The 20,879-nt window shown below is 43.4% G+C and overlaps 1 protein-coding gene across 3 annotated transcripts in view; it reads right to left on the minus strand.

Annotated features, from left to right (window-relative positions):
- PACS1 (phosphofurin acidic cluster sorting protein 1) overlaps positions 1–20,016 on the minus strand; it is a 169,750-nt gene extending 149,734 nt beyond the window's left edge. For 2 of the 3 annotated variants that reach the window (XM_075837400.1, XM_075837399.1), the window contains exons 1-5: positions 19,584–20,015; positions 14,507–14,594; positions 11,804–11,893; positions 11,398–11,523; positions 319–463 (exon numbers count right to left, since the gene is read on the minus strand). In XM_075837400.1, coding sequence (XP_075693515.1) covers positions 319–463; positions 11,398–11,523; positions 11,804–11,893; positions 14,507–14,594; positions 19,584–19,765 — 631 coding nt within the window. In that variant the 5' untranslated portion in view covers positions 19,766–20,015. Of the gene's footprint in view, positions 1–318; positions 464–11,397; positions 11,524–11,803; positions 11,894–14,506; positions 14,595–19,583 lie in introns of all 3 variants that reach the window. The other variant, XM_075837401.1, reaches the window with a different exon arrangement.
- Positions 20,017–20,879: the final 863 nt, after the last annotated feature.

The raw sequence follows: 20,879 nt of genomic DNA on the forward strand, positions 1-20,879 counted from the left end.
TATAGGAAACAGATTCTGGCACCAGATACCAGAAATCCAACATGTTTTCTCTCAGGGAACATCCATAGAGCAGCCTGTCTCAACTCGCTGGATGTCCAGCCACGGCGTCTCTCAGAAATCTTTTCTTAAGAAAGATCAATGGCTTCCAGCAAAAAAAAGATGGAGCAACCTCCGCTGTACACTTAACACATGTAAGCATGTCAAGTTACAACAAGTCATTGTGTAACCAGTTTCCGTAAATAAATCAATGGTTATTCACAATTATTTTTGAAATAAACAAAAAAATAAAATAAAAAACAATGCATAGCATTTTCTTACCAGACAATTTGGTTTTTGGGCCCTCGTGATCAATTGGCTGACTGGAGAGTGAGTGGATATTTATCTCAGCAACAGGCAAAGAAACATCCTTGGCATGGCTATGAAGAGACAAGACAAGGCCACTTTCACTGGGAAACTGCAAAACCTGAAGAAAAGGTGGCAAAATAGACGATCAGAATACAAGACACATGTATTAACTCGACTAGTGTCAAGTACACACACACACACACACACACACACACACACACACACACACACACACACACACACTTATATACATAAAGTTCAAAACAGATAGAGAAAACACAGCACTCAAGGCAAGCTGAACATTAGGCCACGTGCACGTTACCAGTGAAAGCAGGAATCAATGCCTTGGAATGGAATAAACAGCGCGCACGCTCTATCACTCTTCAGCTTTGAAGATCAGTCTTCTGCCGAACTGGCAAGGGGGCGTGTCTCTGCTATGGAGAGTGTAAGCGCTCCCCAGCTCTTTTAACACTGTCCGTAGCAGTGACACGCCCCCTTGCCTGTTCGGCAGAAAAAGTACAAGACTGATCTCTCACAAGAGCTGAAGAGATGAGAGCGTGCATGCGCGCTCTCCTCTCCACAGCTCTTTAGACTGTCCGTAGCAGTGACACGCCCCCTTGCCAGTTCAGCAGAAGACTGATCTTCAAAGCTGAAGAGTGAGAGAGCGTGTGGGTGCGCACACACTCTCTCTCTCTCTCTCCTCGCTTTTGCTGTAACACTGTCCATATCTGTATGGACAGTGTCACAGCCATAGTAACATGCCCCCTTGGCAGTACACGCCCCGTTGACTGTTCAGGGGGTTATTTAAATATCAGGCGCCAAATATAATGGCACTGATATAGAAGGTTAGAATGGATGGTTTACGGTCCATATTCAAATCATCAGGATCACCCGTATAAGGACGATCCTATTCATATGATTTGGTGAAGCGAAGGGAAGTTGGAAATAAGAAAGGTATTGTATGTTATAACCATTAGAAACCACAGGACCAGCCGCCGCCCTGTAATGGCGGCAGTCCCTCATGTTGGGTGTTTCCTCATTGTGGGCAGCAAAACCCCCCTCATAGCTGAGCAATGTGCTTCCTGTGGGAGAGGCCGTCCCCACCCCCTGATGAGGTCACGCCTGGCCCAATCAAATCAGTATGAAATGATAGCCTTGTTAATTTTGTCATTTCCCTCAGTAAAGTGCTGACAGTAACACATGCTGCAGTGTTTTCTTCTATTCTAGATTCCGTCCCAGGGGTGCAGGACGCTGTGCACTGGTGAACAGACACGTCATCATAATATAGAGATAGTGGCCGACAGATTGGACAATGTTACAGATGTGTGACTCTTGGAGGTTCATTGTATGGGAGAATTTTTGCCGGCATTGAAATTGTTAAGATTGTGAGAACAGAGGCTGTGAGGAGTAAGTGTGTGACCCCCTCCTGTAGAATTTGATTTAACGTGTGTGTGTGATAGATTGTGTGGGGGAGGGGGGGGGGATGTGTGCAGTGTGAAAAGCAGACTGGTGTAAGCTTATATATAGGGCGTGGACTGATGAGACAAGTGATTACAATATTGCACTGATTTTAGATCTATATTGTACGCTCTTATTTTTAACAGCAGTAATGTCTAAAAAAAAAATCTTCGTGTTTTGTGTATGGGGTAAAAAATCTGTTTCTTTTTTTCTGTGTAAAGGAATGTTTCTTATCTTTGCGCATGCGTTGTTGTCCATAACTTCACCAAGCGAGAAAAATATTACAGCCAGCTGGATATGTCTGCAAAACGATAAAAGTTACGCTGCATATTTATGTGTTATGATGTGATAAGATTTAATGTGTTTTGATGTTAATTCAAATGAATTAAAATACAGATATTGTGAGACACGGGGTCTTGAAAATGTATGTGCCCCCACTGTTCCCTATTCTTGTATATAGTTTATTGGTTTGCAGTAATTAATATTACCAGATATAATATTTTCCCTTTTATTGAATAACTAATTACAATTGTTTTGTTTTCACACATGAGGCGCGTGATATAGTGCGGCCTAAATGTGATTTTGGAAAATGTGAGATGTTTTACAGGTAAATGGTTGCAAGTCATTTTAAAGATAAAATGTATTTTTGTCAGGAAAAAGTCATTTTTGTTCCAGGCTGTTGTGTATTACAAGGGGTTAAACTAGTGCCCCCCCATATAGAGTGCCCGACCTTATTATGTTGAGATGTAGTTTTGAACCCTGCTACATTACTTTCGCAGAGTCCACAAAGGGGGGAATGGTGAAGGGACTGATCAGGTACAAATTTGGTTTGTTTTGAATTAATGAATTTGGTTCCAGGAGATCTACAAAATGTGTATGAGACCATCCCCCTCCAGCAAAGTTACACAAGAGGCCGAGGTCACTCACAGTTGAGTCTTTACAGATTTAGTAGGGAAGGAGGTGAAAATTATCTGAACATTATTAATTTTATGTAAAGATTTTAGTAATTTTTATTTGTTTTTGTATTAATCACGTATTTACAGAACCTGATAAAAGTGAGATTCTCAAAGTGTTCTGGATTGTCAGATGAGTGTGGAGAAGTGTATAACATTTGTTTTTATTTTAGAGAATGAAGACGCCACCCCTTTGAGATGTTCTATCTATATGTGACATGGGTTTTTAATGTAAACTTGTAATGTAGAAATACTTCATCATATACAGTATGTACAAGACAGGATATGAGGGACCAGGTAAATCATCCAGAAACCACTCTCACCTTCTCATTCATCTCAAGGAGCTGAGCTGGAGGTGCTCGCTGAGGCTTGTAACCTGGCAGAAGGTAAGACGGCCGACATTTACCCTGACTCTAGGTACGCTTTTGGCATCGCCCACAATTATGGGCCCATTAGTAGTAGGAACTTTATTGGATCATCGGGTAAGCCAATTGAGAGAGCAAGAGAAGACAGAACTGACAACAAGGATATGTGCAGCCAGGTGTCAGTAAATTGGCTTGTCCCTGGATACAATAATGCCACCACTAGGTTTGTAGCAGCCTGCATGATGTGCGCACGGCATGACATAGGTAAAACAGCAAAGGTACCTGTGAAAAGTGCAGCCCGGACAGATTACCCGTCCCAGAGCCTGCAGAACATACAACTAGGTAGAAGTGTATGACAATGTGCTCGTGTGTGTAGACCTGTTCTCAGGGTGGTCTGAAGCCAGGCCTGTATCTTCCCTACTGCAGACGTTGTGTGTAAGTGACAGGGGAACAGTGTTATCCCAAGTATTGAACTGGTGTTTGTACAATGATAAGATGTCAGCAGTTCTCCAGATGTTATTCCAAAGTTAGTTTGTTTAATAAAGATATTCAAAAAGTGTTGTGGGAATATTAAATACGGAGGTTAAGTTTTATGTAAAGTTCTGGACCAGCCATAGCATTGGACTATTTATTGGAGGCATGCGGCAGTATTATGTTTGTGTAAATTATAACTTCTCAGTGCAAGTAGATTCCCATCTGAAAATATTTTTGTTCTGAAAAGAAAATTTTAGAGCAGAGAATTCTGTGCAGTGTATATGTACATACATGCATATATATTATATATATATATATATATATATATATATATATATATATATACCATGCTCACTCAGTATGTTACCATGCTTGATAAAGGTCCTATTGTTGGACAGAAACCTCGCTGTTTGTTGGCTGAATAAACCACTTTATTTTCACCACTGAGTGCTGCAAGATCTCTACTTTTATATACTACCTAGTCCTTGGATCTGGATGGATTGCTTGGCACCTGTGCATCTTTTCTAGTGAGTGCTGCGGTTTTCTTTTGTTGCTATATATATATATATATATATATATATATATATATATATATATATATATAAAGAAGAATCAGTTCGTAGGTATCAGTTTTAGTTACCGCCCAGTGTGAACATTTAACATAAATCTGTCATTGTTAATGTTTTTCTTCAAATTAATTATCTAATTAAGATCAATTACTGATTATGCGATGAAAAGCTTGTTCTCCACAGGAAGTGTCCAACTGGGAGCAAAAGGCGTGAGAACCAGATCCTGACAGAATGTGGACGGATAAAGGAAGGTAAACCGGTAGCACCCAAGGCACTCTTGATGGCACTTACATTGATGGTGTATGACCTCACATATGCCCCAAGATTGCAAGGATCGATGTGGTAAGATCTAATTGGTATGTCCCAGGCTTTACAGCTGTTGCTGCTAAATTCTGTTAGAGCTGTTTGATTTGCATACAGAACGGTCCTGGCAGACCGGTGCCAACCTAATCATACCCGCCTCCCACGAAGAGAACAGACCTTGAGAGGCCTTCCCAGGTAAAACGAACCAGAGTAGGGGGAGAAAAATTGGTTTGAGACAATTGTCAGATAAACATGTGGAATCTGTGTATATTTCTGTGAATAGGAGATGTTCCAGGTAATCAGCTGAGATCAAGGTACAAATCCTGCTGGAAAGTGTAAACACTAAGTTCAAATACAATGTACCCAGTAATTACACATCTTCTAGGTGCCCTGTCCAGTGGACCAGAGAAGTTTTTCTCACATGAAGGTGTTTGTTTGATGTAGTTTAAGGGCCTGTCATTATAATTGTATATACTTAGAACAACGGTTATAGTGTATGCGGATGATGTTATCACCAGATTAGCATTTATTTTAACAATTGACAAGGTTTGGGTCCCCGGCAAGTGCCAGTAAACATGAACTAGAAGACTTTTAATATGATGAACTCCATCACTGAGATGCGGCAGGCGCAGCCTAAGCCAGAACAACGCGTTTGTCATGAACTGACGGCAGTGTCACAATTCTAAGCAGCCGCCCAGACAAGTAACTTACCCGAGGAAGAGGACAGATGCGGAGGGTTTGTGGTAGTCCCAATAAAACTCCACTACTCCGTCTACGTGGGATCTCACTCCAGGCTCACAGCATGAGGTGCTGTGTACAGCTCGGTGACGTATACTAAGAGAGACGGTGTCTGAAAGATGAGAAGGACCAAACCAAGTCCTGATGACATCAGCAGGATCAAAGTAAAGACCAAGGACCTGAGTGAATCCGTCAGCAGTATCAAGTGTTTTAATATGTAAGTGACCAGGTGGAGGATAATAATAAATCCCCCACTGGACACCACTGTGCAGTCTGACTCGACAGAAGACAGGAGAAGAAGAGGACGATTATGTACAGGACTGGCAATGAACTGATGGGACCCAAAACCTGAGGGTGATAGCATGAGATTGGTGATAGCATTATATTATTAATTGAGGCCCTATTGTTTATATTGTCTGAGGTTTATAATTATAATGTGTGTAAATATGCCACGGTACTGCAAATTACAATCTGAGGAGTTTTATGTGGAGGTGTGAGGTGAAAGTCACTGGTTGTTGTCACTCATATGTAAGAAGTACATGGCAGCAATGAGAGCCCGGAGGTTATGTTACCCGGGTGTCTTTAGGTTTGGGGAAGATGCTGCCCATGACCTGTTGTGTCTACAGGGGTAAAAGTCCCATTAGGACAGTAAGTGACAGTGCGACAATTATTACCATTAATAAAATGTAGACTTGATTAATTATATATATTACAACCAGCAGCGGTTTGTAGATTATACCAAGACAACCATCCTGTATCCTGAGGAGAATAGGGAAAGTTAGGACCACTCCGAAACCTTGGAAGTCCAGGTACAAAGGGGGGTTACTCATAAGGAGTAGCTCGTCTCAAGCTGGTGAAGAAATCCAAAACCCCTACCCGCCTGGCTCGAGTGGTTAGTAGTAGGTTGCTAGGTAAGACTCAGGGATAGAGTAATAATATTTTTAGGGGGGACTATCAGGGATCATTACCATGTATATTGTTTGCAAAAATATTATCCTTACATATATATATATATATATATATATATATATATATATATATATATATATATATATATATATATATATATATATATATATATCTCAGTATATCACACAAAGAAATCTAATCTATGGAGCAATGGAGTCTGTATGAGAAACACCGCCCCTGGAATGCAAGAGGAGTGTACAGATGGACTTACAGCTGAATAGAGCCAATGGGGCTTAAGCACGTCCCACATCTCTAGGGAGGAGATTGTGTTTCTTTCTTTGTTCAATAAAAGTTCAGTTCTTACTTCCTACTTCACAGAGGGAGGATGTCTACCACCATTCGTCTGTTTGGTACATATCTTCCATGCATGCCCTCAGTTTCCAATTTACAGAGGTGGCTATTCGGTGTGCAATAACAGGGAAAAGGAAGTTTGCCCTGACAGGAGGACCTTGAGAATAGAAACAGAAGAAGCAACTTGCCCTTTATTGGTATTCCTGAGTCAGTCAAGGGAGATGACCCGTTCTCCTTTCTATCACAGGACCTCATGCAAGCCATCGGTTTACCCACTGATCACCCAATGCCTCCCATTGAGCGGGCCCACCGACTAGGCAAAGAACCGGACAACCATAGGAACAGACCCCGCCCTACAATTGCCAAATTCTTCCACATTCTCACCAAGAAGCGAATCCTTTAGAACTACAGGAAAAAAAGAAATCTGGAAGTAAGAAGTCACAAAATACTAATATTTCAAAACTTTTCAGCGTTTGTGGCTCTTAAGAGGAATGCTTTCTCTGATGTCTGCAAACATCTAGTGGAGACGAACATCAGGTTCCAACTACAGTACCCGGCCAGACTGCGGGTGACCTTGGAAGGCCGCACCTTCTTGTTCGATGACCCGTCAAGAGCTAAAAGTCACTTCCTCCCGGAAGGCTGATTTTCATATACAAAGAGCGCTCTATGGACTGACCGTGCGCTTCATCGCTTGCTACAATTGCTGGACGACATGATGTCCACTAAATTACATTACGTTATTGTCACAGTTCCAATATGTTGGTTGTTTTTTTGCTCCCCCCTTAAGCATTTTCCTAGGATTATGCACTAGTCACCTTTCTTTCCTTTGCGACCGGAGGAGTTGGCTGACTAGGACAGACATCTCAGGTCGTACACATGTATTAACTTTAAGTTTTTCCCTTGTAGGTTAATGGCTATCCACCACGCACATGGACACACAACCACAACACAGCTAGATCTTAGATTACGGTCTTGGAATGTAGCGGGCCTGAATACCTCGATTAAGCGAAAAGAGAGTTCTCCAACACTTAGGCCTTATTCACACGAGCGAGTGAAGGGTCCGTGAGAAAATAGGACCTTTCCTAGTTTTTCACACTTCACGCATCTCTCCATAGACTCTAGTCTATGGGGGATGAGTGATATCGCATCCCGCAGCACAGAGCACGGATGCACCTTTTTTTCATGTCCGAGATGCGGAACGCTCGTGTGAATCAGGCCTTAGGCCCGATTCACACGAGCGTATTTCACCTCCGTATTACGCACGTTAAAACAACGGACGTCACACGGACCTATGCAATTCAATGGGTCCATTTAGACATTCAGTGTTTTTCATGCAGTGTGCGTCCGCTGCGTGTAACTCACGACATGTCCTATTCTTGTGCATCACACACCCATTGAAGTCAATGGGTGCGTGAAAATCACGGACAGCACATCCGTGTGCAGTCCGTGATTCACGCAACAGTTGCTAAAGAAATGATGTGTAAAAGAAAAACACCTCCTTCAGGTTTTTTTGCGGACGTAGAAAACGAGTGAAATACGAGTGTAAAAAACGCAGACGCGCGCCGTACACTGATGCCACACAGAACTGTAACGCAGGAAAAACGCTGTGTTTTTTATGCACGCAAAACGGACACGTTCGTGTAAATAAGGCCTTACACAAATTTAGACCTCATATGGTCTTCCTGCAAGAAACGCATTGGAAGCGAGGAGATCAATGCACCCTTAAAGGGAAGGTGTCATGATTTTTTTTATTATATTGCTTTTAATATAATATTAACAAAAATTTTATTTAATTGTGTTCTGATTTTTTGCTTTTTAATATATTTTTACTTCTCTATGGGGGCTGCCATTTTTTTTTCATCTCTGTATGTGTCGATTAACGACACATAAAGAGATGGAATATGGCACATACAACCCCATAGAGAACTAAAAAAATTTTTTATAATTTCTAGCGACAGATTCCCTTTAACTGGTTCAATTTCTTGCATATAAGATACTTGTAAATGGTCAGTTAGACAGTAGTGAAAGTCTATTTATATTTTATTGTACTTAAATAGGTAGGTACTTTTAGTAGTTATTAACCTTTTAATCTTTTTAAAGGATATATTTAAAGACGGTTTGATACCAGCATAATTCTATATTTAATTATTTAGATATGTATAAAGTATAAAGATATTGGACATCAAAACACCGAAACTCAAAAAGGGAATAATAGGTGACTGATATTAAGGTTATGAATCCTGGATATTAAATATATATTGAATACCTAATATTGTTGAAAAATCAGTTTAAACATTTAGAAGAAGCCGATACACTCGGCGAAACGCGCGTCAGGACGAGCCCGGCTGCTTAGGTAGGGACAGTTTGTACTGAGGGATACTCCAGACCTAGCCTTCTTCCATCCGGTCTACTGAATCCAGTGACCGGACTGACAGTGTAGCCCAGCGGAGCAGCATCAACTTATGCCACTCACGCTGGACTACTAATTATCTCGGTCAGCGTCTCCCCCACTCGGTCCACTTAACCAGAGACCGGACCTATGATTTAGTTCAGTGAAGCGGCAGTACTATATACCGCTTACACTGAGCTACTACAAACATTTCCGTCGGCTGTGTAACAACACAGCTGACAGGCAACACGCTCATAAATCAGAGCATTTGGGGGCACCTTTATACCCAGTTCATTGAATACAACGTGTGGCTGAGCCTAGCGGCAGTAATAAATGCCGCTCTGACAACAACATAAACATTGAGTCAGCTGTGCGGTTACACAGCCATCAAACAGCACGTTCTCTAACTGGATTATTAAGGGAGAGAGTGTGATGCTCAGCCATTGTTTTGCACACAATTGCTAATACTCAAAGTATAATATTGCCGTGCTACAACAATGCGCTTACTATACTATGTGTGTCTTTTACTTCTCTATGACACATACAGAGATGTTTCATTCACTATAGCCGACACATACAGAGCCGTTCCATTCACTATAGTGTACGCTGTCTGTGTGGAAACGGCGCATGTGCCGCTCCCACACAGTCCAAAAGGAAGGTCTTCGGCAGAGCGACATTTGGCGCCATTTTCATGTGGACCGGAAGCCGCGGCCGGACAGTAAGATGACTACTTCCGGTCGCGGCTTCCGTCCATATGTTCAGAAGCAAGGACTAGGAGCAGAGGGAGCGGAGGCAGCGGCGGTGGCAGGAGCATGTAAGTTATATTTGTGTATGTGATGTGTGTGTATGGTCGTGTTATACTGTGTGATTATCACTGTATCTAATCCTCCTACACTGTGCATTCGCTCAAAAAATGACGGCACACAGTGTAGGAGGTTTGAACATTCAACCCCCTCCTTTCTCCTGGCACTAGGGGGGATTGTTTGAGGATGCTAGAGCGAGTGTGTCTTCTCCAATTTTGCAGCATAAAGCAATGAGGTTGCTTTACCACATGCCAATGCTGCAATTTTGGGTATTGCTCCCTCTAGTGACCAGCACATGGAAATGTTATAAATTAGAATCTAATTTATAATATTTCCTGACTTGTGAAAAAATTAAAAAAAATTAGAACAATGTGTAATCATTTATATACTAACAGTTTAACTAAAAAAAAAAAAAATATTTCTCTAGCGACACATTCCCTTTAAGGGACCGCTCACGCTAGCCGTCAATGGTACATTATACCTTTTACAGTCGGGCTATCTTTTTCTCATTGATCTTACACTTCTTTCTCTCATGTGGGTGTTTTTTCTCCCCCCACTTCAATTTTTTCACTTATGTGATTTACATCAGGGCTACGTCTATCAATATAAGTGTCTGATCTTTAGATTCTCTTTAGGTTGGCTAATAAAGGGGACACCCAACCTATTATCTTCAGGGTTATATAATTTATCCCTGGGTACTCTTTCACATTTTATTTATACTTATTAAAAGTTATGTTTTAATCTAGCATTATACCAGCTCGCCTTCTCCCCCCTCCCCCCGCTTCCCATATTATTTCCGCTCAATATGGTCTATCGCCCTCAGTGTTGCATTTTGCTCCTCCAGATCTCTAATGCGAGCTTCCAGGTGAACAACATGCTCACATCTACCACAGAGGTATTCACCCTGGAACTCCGGCTCCAGTCGTGCATACATATGGCAAACTATGCGCTGAAGAAAACCTCCAATCTTGTTATCCATTATCCCAGTTACAAAAAAACTGTGAACAATTCAAAAAGCAAAAGAAAAGAAGAAGAATACTTACAGGGACTTTAACTCCTCTTTTTCACTCTGGTTTATTAACTCCACTTATTTCACAAGCCACTTAGTCCACCAAGCCCAATAAGAGCAAGCTCAAATATGTTGTACCCAGCTTGTGCCACTGGAGACAAATACCCAATAAGCGTCCATCTAAGCCCTACAGTCTGCCCAAACTGCATTTTATGTCCACATATATGACATTTCAATAAAGGCAGCTTGATTTTCGTAGAATGAGAATTTAGAATTTATTAAAACCCCATGCAAAAAGGGGTTAGGTAAAGAATGAAAGAACACAAATGTGTTTCAACACTGTAACAGGGTCTTCATCAGGCATGATGAAGACCCTGGTACAGGGTTGAAATGCGTTGCAGTTCCTTAATTTTTTTTGCCATACCATCCATCTGTGCTTCCCAGGGGTGCTTATGGAGTTCTAACCACTTCGATGCCGTGTTTGCTATTAACCACAGAATCGAAGGGGTTAAACATACCTCTCTACAGCAATTTGTGTCAGTTGTGATAGATTAAATGTCTGTGGTGTGAATAACCCTTTAATGGGTCTATATATAATTGCTGGGAAAATTCATATACAACACGTCAGTACGTAATATCATCCACCGGAGATGCTCACTTAGAGCCCATTCTATACTATCCTTTAAAAGTAAATGTTTATTTCCACTTATACATCTATATGGCTGTCTTACCTCTGCCATATTTATAACTCCTACAGCCAGGCTTTTATAACCCAGGATGGTACGGTTCTTGTATCTCTTTCTCCGCTGTAACATGATTTGTAAGCGATTTGCATTTCTCTTCAAAAAGTGTGGATACTAAGAAGAAAAAGAACAGCAGACTAAACTTATATACACACAATGACGTAATAACATAATACTGTCATGGCTTATTCTGTTAATGGTAAAAATCTTTTCAGGCCGGCAATAAACCAGTATTGTGTGTTCCAGTCACAAACCAGGTATACTACAAGATAAACAATGGCTGTTTTTCCACAGGAAAATACCGTGCACAGAATAAGTTGCAAAAAAGGAAATCTAGAATAAAATAAATGCAATAAGCATTCTACAATGGAAAAATAAAGCTTCCAAAAGTCACCTGCAGTGAGAACGTAAGCTGTAGTTCAGTCTCTGAAACACCACTAGTTGGGAGAGAGATTTCATTGGAACGCAAAATTCGTTTTGAGCCCTTTAGAAAAAAACAAATAAATCATCATTAAAAAGAACAAAAGCCAGACTTTCTTCCAAACTATTCTATACAGTAAGGTATTTTTTATCACTTAAATCAACTTTAGAAATAAAAAAATAAATATCAGATCTAGATATTATTATTATAGGCCTCTATGTAACATTACCTATACTTCTAAACACTAGTACCAAACTGTGTTCAGATAATCAGATTTGTAACACCTTGAAACTCCAAGTTACGTTCATACGAAAGCTGCCCTGGTCATCAGCTGATTGGGGCAGCCCCTTTAAAACATAAATATTGTTTATATTTTTTACCATAAATAATGTATGCAAAGATAAAAAGCTTTGTAAGGGCCGGTTTATATCAGCGATGGTTTTCCGTTCAGGGGTTCCGTCTGAGTCGACTGCGCTATTGATTCCGTCGAAAAAAACGGAAACCTGCCGGAATGGTGACACATGGAAACCATTAGCAATGGTGCCGTCACCATTGATATCAATGGTGATGCAAACGGAAGCTAAGGTTTCCGTTTGACTTTCCGTTGAGGGGTTCACCCGACGGAAACCTCAGACGGAACCCCTGAAAGGAAAGCCAATGCTGATGTGAACCGGCCCGAATAAGTCTTATTAAATAAAAAGATCTCTTTATCCACGATTCAGACACCTCGTTCACCCTATACCTGGCTACTGAGCTGTCAACTGTTCAGAATCTCTGCACTCATTCATAGAAGCTTCTCACTGAGATTACAAAGACCAGCGCTGCAAAAAGACTGTGTGAGGGGGTGGGAGCAGGAAGAAAGAGAGGCTGCCTGTACATACACATCTATCTCACAACATGACACGGACACGGCACGGACAGCGGCACGGACAGCAGCTAGATGGGCTGGGAGTGACACAATAAGGTGCTGGTAGATTGTCTCAGGTATCTGGAGCCATGCGAACTTTAGTGCATCCCCCATTTGTTGGAGGGTGCGTGGGGGAGGATCCATAGAGTGAACCAGACGATCAAGGTGATCCCACAGATGCTCAATTGGGTACAAATGTGGTGAATTAGGGGACCAGGAAAGTACTTGGAAGTCCTGGTCGTGCTCTTCCAACCAGTGTCAGACATTTCTGGCCGTGTGACATGTCACATTATCTTGCTGGAAGATTCCATCTGCCCCAGGGAAGACAAACCGCATGAATGGGTGGATTTGATCTGCAACCATGGATTCATACCCAAATCGGTTCAGAGTGGCTACCACATGGATGAGTGACCCAGAGAATGCCATGAAAAAATTCCCCAGACCATAACCCTGCTGCCACTAGCTTGTGTTCTTCCAGCAATGGTTACAGGTAGTTTGTTCTATGTTGTTTCTCCCCTGACACGCCAACGTCCATCTGTTCTATGCACCTTTGTTAGCATAGGAGCAGTGACCATCTGTCTGCTTCGGAGCCCCATATGCAGTAGGGTTCCCTGAACTGTATTAGACACACGTCTGGTAACCCCGATTGATTTTCATGGTGAGCAGCTCCACTGTAGCGTGTCGTTCGGCCCTTGCACACCTTCACAGCAGACGTTCACCTCTCACATCAATGGCACGTGGTGCTTGCTCTGCAGTTTCCATGTCGGTTATTCCCAATGGTGCCATTTTTCCACTCATGATACACTTTCACCACATCAGCACGCAAACAGTTCACAAACTCCGCTGTTTAAGAAATACGGCCACCCTTAGCCAGAAAGCCAATAATCATCTCTTTTTGCACCGCTGATAAACCACCCCATTTACCCATGGCAACAACAAGTGATATGTGTTCAGACAGCCTATCGGTACACCTTATATACCCACCAAGCCAGCCCACGACACATCACTTCCTTCATGGGCTACGCGCTGCCGACGTCGAAAGCAGGAGGTGGTAATATTAATGGGACTCAACTGTATTTATATTTTTGGGTGGATCAGTCACTTGGTGGCTTGCTCCCTACCTGGCAATCTCAACTGGCAGCTCTCGCCCTGCCCGGCTATCCAATCTGGCAGCTCTCGCCCTGCCCGGCTATCCAATCTGGCAGCTCTCGCCCTGCCCGGCTATCCAATCTGGCAGCTCTCGCCCTGCCCGGCTATCCAATCTGGCAGCTCTCGCCCTGCCCGGCTATCCAATCTGGCAGCACTCGCCCTGCCCGGCTATCCAATCTGGCAGCACTCGCCCTGCCCGGCTATCCAACAGTGGCTCATGCCCCGCTCGGCAAATGCACCCACTCTGTACTGACATCTGTGTCCCTCTCCTTCTTATCCCACACACATCACTCTGTCTCGCTCCTCCATCACTCGCCAACTGTCACTATAAAAAAAAAATTTTTAAAAGATTTTTTTTAAAGACTAGGCTCCTCCCATTTTTTTTTTTTTAGGTGCCGCACGCCACAACTGACTTCTGACGCTAATGTGCCCTCACCGAGTCCCGTCCATACAAAATATATAGTGCTCTATAGAAAATAACCTGTTCTCCTAATACAAATACAGTTGCATTACATAACATTATGTGCTTAAAATATATACATAAGTGGGTACCGGGAACACCCTACAGGCTTATTTTACGGTCTAGCTCGCACACATCATTGATAAAATGGTCATATTACCTGCAGCTTCACAGCAATAACTACTGATGGTAAATCTTTATCCAGATCCTTCAGCATTATCAGTTTTCGCAACGTCAGAGAGAACAGCCTGGGGTGAGAATAGATTTGAGTCAGAAAGATCAATTCACAAGAATGTATGTTAGATTCTAAATTACAAAACGCAAAATGTATCGCGGCTGGGGCGGATGGTGACCACCTTGTGAGCAGAACATATTATAAAACTTTGTAATGTGCATTGAATGCTAATACAGTCCCTTGTCAAGATTTTAGGGACCACAGATGTACGGTCAATATGTGAGTGAGCGGATTACATTAAAGTAGAAATTCAGTTGAATCTGGATCTAGAGTTTCTGAAATGTCATAGATACAGTCAGGTCCAGAAACATTTGGACATTGACCGATATATTGTTAGTTTAGGCTCTGTTCTCGTCACATTGAGTAAATAAGTTCGGTCTATTGGCCAAGAAAGCTCCAGGCGCATCCGCCGAACGTAGCCAAAAGCACCGATTCACCTGAGGGAACCAAGATTGACCCTTTGGCCTCTGTAGGAGTAGTATGTGCTGGCATACCTTTTTGTTTTTACCATAAAGGAAAGTACAGCAGACTGCACTTCCCTATGCTATGGGCCACCATAAAAAAAAATGGATACCACGGGGTATACGTTTTAATTTTACATTATGACCAATAGCCGATGTATGCCACTATGACTATGCAGTGGCATACGTCGGAGGTATACCCCGACGTATCGCCCCAGCATGATGTGAACATAGCATTAGCGGTTTACCACTACTATAGAGTGGACTATAAGCGAAGACTTTGGACGGGTTAACCCTTTCACTGCCAAGGGTTAACCGCCGTTATCCGGAACATCTTCACTCTGTTGACGTATACAAATAAAAGCTGAATTATAAAATGCAAAATTCCCAATATATATATTTTCTTAAATACACACCTCGCACCTTGTCAAAATGCCACTAAGGGTATGTTTACAAGAGTTGTTTTTAGTGGTGTTTTGTTTTTTTTGCGCAATCACGGTAACACCAAAACGGTTTTGCAAAAAATAAAAAATAGAGCAGTTTTGCCACGATTTCCGAGATTGCTGAAAAAAACGGCACAAAAAACAACTCATGTAAAGATACCCGCAGCACTTGATACACGTAGGCATCATCATGCATTTTTGTCAAAGCGTAATTTCTAATTTTTTTGAAAATTAAGCACATATCACCTCAAGTTCAAGATGGGCATACATGACAAAGCAGAAAAACCGCAGCACTCGTTTCTGGTATAGTGAAGCTGGAAAGGCTGCAGCTCGACACTGCGTGCACCGTATGTATACGCCACCTGGAGAACTTTCTTTCCATATGTGGGGAGTTGTAATGTGATGCTCATCTCTACATTCTTAGTACGTGTCACTTTCCTCTATATCTACATGAAAATATCTTCACAAAATCACCAGAACTGAAGAGACCAAAAATCTAGTTTTAAGCTGAATTTTTTTGAAAAATTACAGGGATCAAAGGGGTTATCCAGGCACAAAAAAAATCATTGCCTATTTGATTAAAACTAGAAATTGACCCTACTTACCAGTCCGGCTCCGTTTCACTCATTTTCATAAGCCACCACCGACACCGGAAGTTCTGTAGTTCGTGTCATAGTGATGACGCTCCGACACATGACCACGTGATCCCCTTTCAGTAGTGTCGGAGCATCATGAAGTCACACGACCGCTAGCTGTAGCAGGGTCAGTGTGTCATTGGGTTTACTTGAGCTCTCCCTCCAGTGTCATCAGTGCATCATGTGACCACGAGGGGGCTGGCGCTATGACGTTACAGCAGTAGTGAGCTAGTCCTTTTCAACAGCATCCAATCCCAGAATAGGGGGCGGGGAGACACGGTAAGAGGAGGAAAGCAGTGCACGACGGGACTTGTGGTGTAATAAGCGCGCAGAAACCACAAGTCCCGACTAATAACCGGAAGTGTGAAGAGCATCAGGTAGAGATCAGCCGGGGGACACCGGAATTAGAGTAGCCGCTGACGTTATTGTCCGTATATGGACAGTAAAGTTAGGAGCTTCCCCCTGGGCTTCAGGTAGCGCTATGCCCAGGTGGCGGATCCCTCTGTATGCCTATAAATACTCTCCCACCCTATTCATTTATGTCAATGGGACCTAAGAAAATATAACATAATTTCTATGCATAACCACCTTCAAGAAAATTAGTGACTTACTCGAGGACACCCCCTACGCAAATTGTATCGCTGCAATGTTAAAGCGTGTTAAGCAGTGGTTAGTTAGAGCTCAGAGGAGATACATCTGATCATAGCTATGCCCTGGGGATAAACATGTTAAGGGAGCTGATCCAAGGTGATCCTGAAACGTAGGTAGAGGAGTCTCCTAAAGGTAGGAGAACACACAGCGTGTTCAGGGTGGATACGCTGCGTCAAGCTGCGCAGCGTATCTGCCCTGAACACCGCAGGGAATGGCGCCTGGAAAACCGCACCACGCTGTGGTGCGTTTTTCTGGCGGAATTTCCGCTGTGGAAAGAATCGCCGAAAAAATACAAAAAAAGGTTGATACTTACCCTCTCTCTTCTCTTCGTGTAGTCCGGCCTGGTGGAATGATGTTGCAGGCCATGTCACCGCTGCAGCCTGTGATTGGCTGCATTGGTCACATGGGATGAAACATCATCCCAGGAGGCTAGACTGGAGAAGCAGGGAACTCTGGGTAAGTATAACTTTTTTTTAATTTTTTTCTTACTTTTCGCTATGATTCCGCCATAAATGCCACGACACACACCACTTTGTTGCGGGTTTATGCACCCATTGAATGGGGAAATCCCGCAACAGAAAAGCAGCGATTCCACAGCATTAATTGACATGCTGCAGCGGAAGAAACCGCACCGCAGGTCAATTTATGTGCGTTTTTTGGCGGCTTTTTTCCTCTGTGTGGGGAGAAGATTTATTGAAATCTCACCCACACAGCTGCTACTGTAAAAGGCCTAGTTCACACAGAGTTTTTTGCAAGCAGAAAATTACACCTCAAAATTCCTTCAGGAATTTTGAGGCAGAATTTAACCTGCCTGCGCTCTCTTTGCCACGATTTCTGTGGCATTTTTTCGGCCGCCGCGGGCAAAAAAAGCTGCGAGAACCGCTTTTTCTGCCTCCCATTGATGTCAATGGCAGGTCAGAGACGTAGACGCCTGAGGAAAGGGCATGATGCTTCTTTTTCCCCGCAAGCATTTTTTTCCGCTAGCAGGAAAAAAACGCCTCCATCTGCCATTGAAATCAATAAGAGGCGTTTTCAGATGTGTTTGACGCGATTTCCGGAGCGGTTTCCAAGTCAAGAACAGCGCCAAAAAACTGTGTGGACCCTAATATGATGCAGATTTTCCACATTGAATCTGTTGCGGAAAATCCGTAGTGTTTACGCCTAGTGTGTTCCTACCCCAAGGCCGGGTTCCCACGTAGCGTAAACGCTGCGGAATTTCCAAAATCGAATGGTGTACGGAAATTTTGCAGCATTTACAGTAGCAGCAAAGTGGGTGAGATTCAGAAAATCTCATGGCCACGCTACGGAAAAAAACGTTAATAAATTGACCTGCGTTGAGGAATTAAATTCTGCAGCCTGCCAATTTATGCTGCGTTTTTGTTGATTTTCTTTTGCGGGTTCTCCCCATTGAATTAAATGGGGGTTGCAAAACCCGCAACAGAATGCCAAGTGTTGAGACTTTTGCGGCGAATTTGCAGCGATTTTGCTGCAAAAATCGCAACTACGAAAAAAAACAAAAAACATACTTACCGAAAACGCTCTCCTTCTTCCTGAGGTCCAGCCACCCGGGATGACGTTGCATCCCATGTGACCGCTGCAGCCAATCACAGGCTGCAGCGTCACATGGCCTGCAATGTCACCTCCGGGGAGGCCAGAGCGGATGTCAGAGGAGCGGGTAAGTATGAACGACTTTCTGATTTTTAAGAAGCATATCCGCCCCGTGGGAACCCGGCCTTAGTGTGGAATTCAGGCGGTCTCTGGCCCGCTCTACTTACGGCTTATTGGCTGATCTGAGCATTGTTTATTTGGGGTTTGGGGGAGAGAGCCGTCGTCTAAACATTCAGTCCGTGTGTAAGGTGCACGCTGAGTAAACATCCCCGGCTGCTGCATAGCCGAGATCCCCGGGTAGGAATGATTATATACAGGCCGTGAGTCTCTATAGACTGGACACACACATAGATCACATGCTGTATACAGTCCCCAGGGACCACCTACATGTACAACAAATATACAAAGCGCGCTCACTGGCAAACACCCTACACAGCATGTAATGTCTGCGCACTCGATGTGATCTGATCTTGAACCTTCTGACGTAATTATCAGCAGACGTCTTACACACTTGTGTACATGACGAGCGCAGATCTGGACACACAATGACAAAAGCTACACAGAGACAAAGTTGCATGAAGGTCACAAAGCACTTTCTAGAATTCCCTATGGAGAAAATCGTGAAATGCATTCTTCCATTTATGCAATACTTCCAACCAATTTCTGTGACACACTCAAGGTCGCATGGGACTCCCCATGGGCGCTGCAGCTTTTACACCGTCATGTAACATTATCCTTAGTGCACCACATAACGCCACTTCACTTACAACCCCCACATTATAAGGCCCTGTTCACACGGCGTGCATTTGACGCGTCTTTCGGCGTGTTAAATACACAGAGAAGCACGATTTTAGCTTCCCATTGACATCAATAGAGAAGCGCGCCGTTAGTGCATACGACTGGATTTTTATGAACGTGCATGCATGTTTAAACCGCATCACGTAAAAAAGAAGCGTCATGGCAATTCTTTGGAGCATAAAGCGCACTGTAAACGCACATTGTTGCCATAGTCAATGGGAGTCCTTAGGCACATAACGTGTCAGAAAACACAATGAAAACGCGGCAAAAACGCCTGAAGTTTAAATAGCGCTTTACAAAAACACAAGCGTATTTGACACGTTAACATGTCGGGTTTTTTTGCGCGGTGTGAACAAGACCTCAGCTGCAGATGTGAATGACATCATCATACGTGCTTACGTCATACCTGGGTACGCAGGCCGCGCTGCCTCGGTCTGTCTCCCAGGTCGCGTACAAGTTCATGCGGACCGGACCTCCCGCTGTCGGGGTGGGCCCAGTAATGGGCATGTCACCACCAAGGCTGTAGCCCCCTGGCGGTCCTGTAACCGTGGCCCCCAAGGGCCCCGTTGACACAGAGCGCTCCGACATGTCGCAGAGAGCAGAGCAGACTGAAGCAGCATCCAATCACAGGAGGAGGAAACCTCGTGACAGGGCGAGGCCAATCACAGACGGACGTCACTTCCGCGCGACCAATCAGCGCTATGGAGCAATGTTTACGGGCGAGGCTTCCTTCCTTGACGTCATCGCTCCTCTGTCCAATGTCTGGAAAGTGTCAGAGGACGGCTGCTTCACGTTCACGTTACCTGGAGTAGGAGGAGCTGGGGGGTGACGTTATAGACGATAGAGTGGGAGATGAAGGCGTAGGAGAAAGGATGCAGGGGATTCTGGAGCTGCTTTGCATTAGATTTGATTTTGAGGTGACGTGGTGGCTATTGTTACAGTGTGCTGAACCCGGATGTATATATTAGAGCATTTCGTCAAGTTCCGACGGAATGTCAGAACGGGACACCAACGCAGATGTGAACAGAGCCTTATGTTTTTAATGGTGCGTTATTTTAGGTCTGGATGGGCAGTATATTTTTTTGCTATTTCTAATAAAGTATTCAATGTTTGTATGGTAGAAATTGTGTGCTATTAGTTATTTTTGGATATAAATACGTCTACATGTATCTTGATGGGTATTATTTCTATGTATTGATATACGTGGCCGATTATTGCCCTTTCGTGGCCTGGCTTGATTATAGGTATTTATATGTACGGAGGCATTACGGCTCTATAATCTCCTCCATGCTGGTGCTCGCTATAGATAGATATCCCCTATCTGTGTGCAAAAGACGTGATAGTTTGAGGTAGTGCGCAGAGCCTGAGAATGATGCCAGTTGCACATGGTCGATGTGCCACACGGCCGTATCTAACAGCATCTGAGTGGCACACAATAGTCTTTTCGGACTGCGGGTGAATAGAGTCCGTGAAAACTGACCCGATTCCCCGATCTGTGGAAAGATGTCCTATATTTCCACGGATCACTGACGAGACTCGGCCGGCGCAGACTGTCGTGTGTATGCGGCATCAGAGATGGAACCAGCAGAGGGGAAACTGCTACAAACAAGTCATATATTGGCCAGAAAAAGTGTTATTCCTGATATACCCCCCACAGATTATCCTGTAATCTCATCTGAAACTATACGGAAATCGGTCACGG

Source organism: Rhinoderma darwinii, chromosome 9, assembly GCF_050947455.1.
Source record: "Rhinoderma darwinii isolate aRhiDar2 chromosome 9, aRhiDar2.hap1, whole genome shotgun sequence".
Taxonomy (NCBI): Eukaryota; Metazoa; Chordata; class Amphibia; order Anura; family Rhinodermatidae; genus Rhinoderma; species Rhinoderma darwinii.